Source organism: Electrona antarctica (assembly GCF_951216825.1).
Source record: "Electrona antarctica genome assembly, chromosome: 3".
Lineage (NCBI taxonomy): Eukaryota > Metazoa > Chordata > Actinopteri > Myctophiformes > Myctophidae > Electrona > Electrona antarctica.
The window spans coordinates 8,654,762-8,660,069 of NC_136808.1; the positions used below are offsets into that span (position 1 = coordinate 8,654,762).

Consider the following 5,308-nt stretch of genomic DNA (forward strand, 5'->3'; position numbering starts at 1 on the left):
TATTGTAAGCCATCACAATAGTACAATATCCAAAATCCACAGACAATATCCAGTCTAACACGGATGTCCCGATCACGTTGTTTTGCTCCTGATCCGATTCCGATCATTTGAAAATGACTCGATCGGCCCCCGTTTTCCAATCATGTGATCGGATCGGGACAACCCTAGTTTTTACTTTTAAAGTAAACACAGAAACGTGGTACAGGATTCACACGTTGTACCACCTTGGCTGTACCACAAGTAAAAACACCTTTAGTGAGGAATGCTGCTGTGCAGACAAACTAAAGAAAACGCACAAAGTAGCACATTCAAACACTCCCATCATGTACAGTAGCTGTACCAACACACCAGCTAACTCAGGGGTTCTCAACCCGTGGGTCGCGACCCCTCGGGGGGTCGCCAAATTATTTTGGGGTGTCCCCAAATAATAATAAAAAAATATATATTTTGTTTTATTTTTATTTTTTTTGCAACTGAATGGCTGAAAAATGAGAATTAAGAGTTTACCAAGTACGTGGTGCATGCATACACTTTCCTTATCTGTTTTCAGTATTCATTTATGATACATTTTCTCGATTATTAAGGTTATTTTTGCAGTCAGTTTGTATTAGTGGTGGGGAGGGGGGCGGGGCGGGGGTCGCGAGACATGGCCAAAGCATTTCCGGGGGTCCCCAGCCAAAAAGGTTGAGAACCCCTGAGCTAACGAATACATGGGTAAAATGATGGTTTCAGTAGATAACTAACTCACAGATCCACTGGTTAAGGTCACTACATGCTCTGTCGTTCCATCCTCTAAGATTAGCCCAATTTAGAAACTCAACACAGTCTTCTTCTCCATCACCAGCCGGTCCTTTGTTATCAGGCTGACCAGTGTTCCAGAACCTGGAGCAAAATGGGAACATTTAAATGGTAACTGGTGCATTAATATAGCGCTTTACATAGATTGTGCATTACATTCAGCCATTCACGCACGCACGCACACACTCGGACATGCAGTTTAACGTGCGTTGCTCCCGTGCTTGCGGTTTGGGTTAGGTCAGGGTTTGAGGTAGGTTATCGTTCTAATGACAGTCGGACCAATAGTATGTCTAAACTGAAGCCTGTACCCGTTAATACCATTTAGAAATACGTGGGGAAATATGTGAAATGTTCTTAAAATGTTTGTTGAAATGAATAAGAGAAGAATGAAGGTAAAATGAAGATAAGTCTTACGTTGGTTCGGTGAGAGGTGTTCCATCCACCCACTTGAATCTTCCTTCTTCCTCTCTGTCGGTCAAACCCAGCCACACTCTCTGGTTTACATTTGTAACAAAGTCCTGGACACAAAATCAGCCCGTTACTGTAGTACAAACGGTGCAATAGATTTGTGTCTCCATATATGGTTATACCCCCCCCCCCCCTACACACACACACACACACGCACCCACACACACACACACACGAACGATACCTGTTCTTCTTTGGTCTTTATGGCCATCAGGTCTGAATGTCTGTCTCTGCAGTATTGTCTGCTCTCCTCCCAGGTTTTCCACTCAGTAGAGATGAAGTAACAACCATAGACAGATTTCTTCCATCCAGGAAATTCTAACAACATTATAAACATAGCCACTGTTCTTTAATCTGCTCAGATGAATGACAAATGATGAACGACATGATATAACAACATAACGGTGAATAAAATCAGTGATGTCTCACTGACCACAGAGTCTCGTCTTCAGGACATATCGCTCTTCAGTTAGATTGGTGTATCTGCTCTGTAATTCATCCCAACTGGTCTGAAGCTTGGCGTTCTGTTCAGTCGCGTTGGTATATCTGGTCTGTAACTCATCCAACCTGGTCTTAAACGTGACTTTCTGTTCAGTCAGGTTCTGTCTGGTCTGTAACTGGTGTTTGACCAGGTTGTTGTCTGCATGCGAGAAGGAGAATCAACAAACTGATTAGCTTTACAGAACACTATAGTTCTGATAGTATAACTCTTAATTTGACAAAAGACCCTATTTTGGGAAAAGGCCAAACGGGCGTGACATGCAGTCAACAGCATGGGGGGGTGCCAGGGTGGGCAGTTGGTGACAGACAGCCATTCTGGTGAAGTACTGAATAGTTCATCAGTGAGTGTGTGTTGCAGGTTGATTCACATTCATGACTGCAATCAAATCATCGCTTTTCATTACATTTAAGGGCAGTGCGACCTAAGATCGCCATCTTCGGACCAAACAGCTGACCCTGTTCACCTGTTGACACCATGTGCCACGCCCCCTACTGCACCTCTCCTCCCCAAAACACCAAACACAGGTGGGAGAAAACACGGCACTTTACCTTTGCTTGTCAACTGCACATTGTGCAGATTTGCCTGCCGCAAACTATTGCCCCATTGAATTTAAGCAACAGACATCGACACTAATTCTGACCCGAATCTGAAATCTATGTAATCAATGTAAAGATATGTATATATTATCTTTATAGAATGATACTCACTGTGTAGGACCAGGCCAATGATGACAGGCGATTGGAGAAGACACATCAGCCCCAGACACACTGCAGCAGCTCTGGAACGATTGTTCTTTGACTCACCAGAGTCTGGAAAACACAAGATAAACCTATGAGCTTACTTGAGAGAGTTTAGTGTCTTTTTCATTCTAAAAATATGTGGTTGCTATGGTGTAAGACGTGGTGGCTAGGGTGAAACACGCAGTTGCAAGGGCATAGTAGTAGGCTGTTGATGGGGTGTTGCTACTGTAGGTTAAACTAGGTAAGAGTGTACCAGGCAGTTGCTAATGTAAAACAGGTTGCTATAGTAAAGTACTTGGTTGCGAGGTGTACTCGTGAAGGGCTGTAGTAGTACCCGTGTGTGTTTGTGCCTGTACGGGTGAGCACGGTTGCTATGGTTAATATGTGACGTGACTCAGTTCACACGGGTGTGATTTTATTTTAATGTACTATAAAAGCTATTATAATATAAGCTTCTTTTTTTTTTGAAATTTTTATTTTCACGATTTTTCAAAAATAGCAGATCTACAAGCTCGTAGCACGCCACTCGGTGGCGCGCTACGAGCCTCGGGTCCCGAGACATTGCCAAAGCATTTCCGGGGGTCCCCGGCCAAAAATGTTGAGAACCCCTGCTCTAAATGATTAAAGGAGCATTCAGTGATTTGGGTGATTTGGAAAAAAACCCGGTCCACCCGGTAACAAGATGTGCACATGCACACGCTCTACAGTGGGGGAAGTACAACAGACCAACAGCACGCGCACCAATGCCAGCCACACTCGATCATGATTGGAGGAAGGCACCTCTCATCCTGATTGGATGAAAGCTTTGCCCCCCAAAGCCCAAACCGAAACTAGGGTTTTTTTTACCCCAGGGGCTCACTGGGGACAGGGAGGAACTCATTATATGGTCAGCACACTTTATAGTAGGGAGGATTATCCAAAAAATAAGAAAAAATAAGTGATAGTTGAATTAAGTGAAATCACTGAATGTACCTTAACATTTTGCAGGAATCAGTGAAAACACCTGAAAATCTAGATAATCTAGTCGTAAGTAACTAGTAAATATAGTCTGTAACAAGATGAGGGTCTAATGAGGACATGGCACCCTGCATGGATCTCATACTACATGTGGCCAGTCTATGACGTCACACCACATCACACAAATCTCTCCCTTAATATGGGACGGAACCTCCAACAGAACCTGGCCATGCTACAAACAGACAGACAGACAGGCGCCGACCAAGGATGCACATAAAGTTAGCACAAGTGACAAAATCACAACATCACCTGCAGCAGCAGCACTCACTCACACTATGGAAAGTTCATGCATTGGCCTGTTGCTCATGCATGTGGTGTGGTTGTTGCCCCGGGCCGTGCCAAATAATACAACCCAAGGATTTGAAGTGGAGTGAGGTGGATTTGTATTTATAAGTATGGTTTTATATTAGTATTTGGTTTTATAAGTATTTCTGAACTGTGGCGTGCACCCGGTAAAACACTGTTATTATTTTAGTTTTTTTTTCTTCTCCCCAGTCGCACTACTTTGAACCAGGAGTATGATGATGATTCTTCCCTTTTTGAGTGGTGTAAACCACTCCTACAACTGGCTTTGTTAGTGCAGAAAAAATGAGCATGGTTGCTATGTTCACCCTGTTCACCCGGGTGTGATTTCATTACGTCAGACATGATTTCATTACGTCAGACAGGCTATATTACACCACTCAGTTCACACGGGTGTGATTTTTTTTTTAAATGCAGAGCACCCAACTTGTGATTTTTTTTAATCTGTCATATTAATAATCAAATTCTACTACTGTATACTGTAGCCAGGTGAGGGGATATCAGTAATAGTGCAATTATTTGTAGTTGTGGACCCGCTGGAACCCCTTCAAAGAGCTCTACAGGTCCCCAGACCACACTTTGAGAACCACTGATATAGACTATATCATCATCATCATCATCATATCATCATACTAGAATTAACCAAATGTCTGTGTGTCAGAAACACTTCCGTAGCTCCTCACCAATCACTCCCACTTTTCACACAGGCATTGACCATAATAATATGGAGGTCTTAACGAAGCCCTTTTGTCAATGTCCCAGAGTACGCCCACTCCTCCAGATACCACTACACCACTGCCCTTGTTGTCTAGAAGTGTCGGTTAACCATCATGGCTTCCTCTTTCTTAGTATGTTTTACCTCCACCATGCTGCTGCTGTGGTGCTGTGCTCCGCGGCACGGCATCCTGCTGTGTCCCAGAGCCAGGGTGGAGGTCATCCTGCTGTGTCCCAGAGCCAGGGTAGAGGTCATCCGCAGTCATGTAGATGTCCACTGTCCTCTCCTCCCTCTCCCCCCTGTCTTCATGCTCTCCTCTCTCCTCTATCAGCAGCTCTGCTTCCCTAGTCTCTCCTCCAACATGTCTGACCTTCTGGGTCAGCTCTGGCCTGGTGTTGGTGTTGCCATACATGTGCTCGTCCTCAGAGTCAGACATATCTACTGCATCAGACTACACTCGCACACTCGTAAAACTTGTTGGTAAAAAGTCATAAAAAGAGGGTCATTTCCTGGCTCCTGCCAACCTTTCTTTTGTTAAATGCATTGCAGCCTATAACATCAACAGCCAATGTCATATCGCGAGTATGACTTCCACAGGAAGCGCACTCACCTCTCTCTCTGCTGCGGTGTGCATTTCCTCAGCGACAGCCATCAATAGGACAGACTGTGAACGATGACTATATGGGCCCTATTGTGACTCTGCAACTTTACGGATGGCATGTTTCTTCCTTCTGTTGCAGGTTGTAGGACAGGGGTAGGCAACTA

The 5,308-nt window shown here is 44.3% G+C and overlaps 1 protein-coding gene across 1 annotated transcript; it reads right to left on the reverse strand.

Annotated features, from left to right (window-relative positions):
* Nucleotides 1-261: 261 nt before the first annotated feature.
* Nucleotides 262-4,979, reverse strand: LOC306920651 (uncharacterized protein; the record flags this gene model as incomplete). The annotated part of the gene is made up of 6 exons (XM_079497460.1): nucleotides 262-882; nucleotides 1,213-1,316; nucleotides 1,451-1,584; nucleotides 1,700-1,906; nucleotides 2,476-2,577; nucleotides 4,688-4,979. The coding sequence occupies 6 exons, from the start codon at nucleotides 4,977-4,979 to the stop codon at nucleotides 729-731; spliced, it is 993 nt and encodes a 330-aa protein (XP_079353586.1). The 3' UTR covers nucleotides 262-728.
* Between the last annotated feature and the right edge of the window lie 329 nt (nucleotides 4,980-5,308).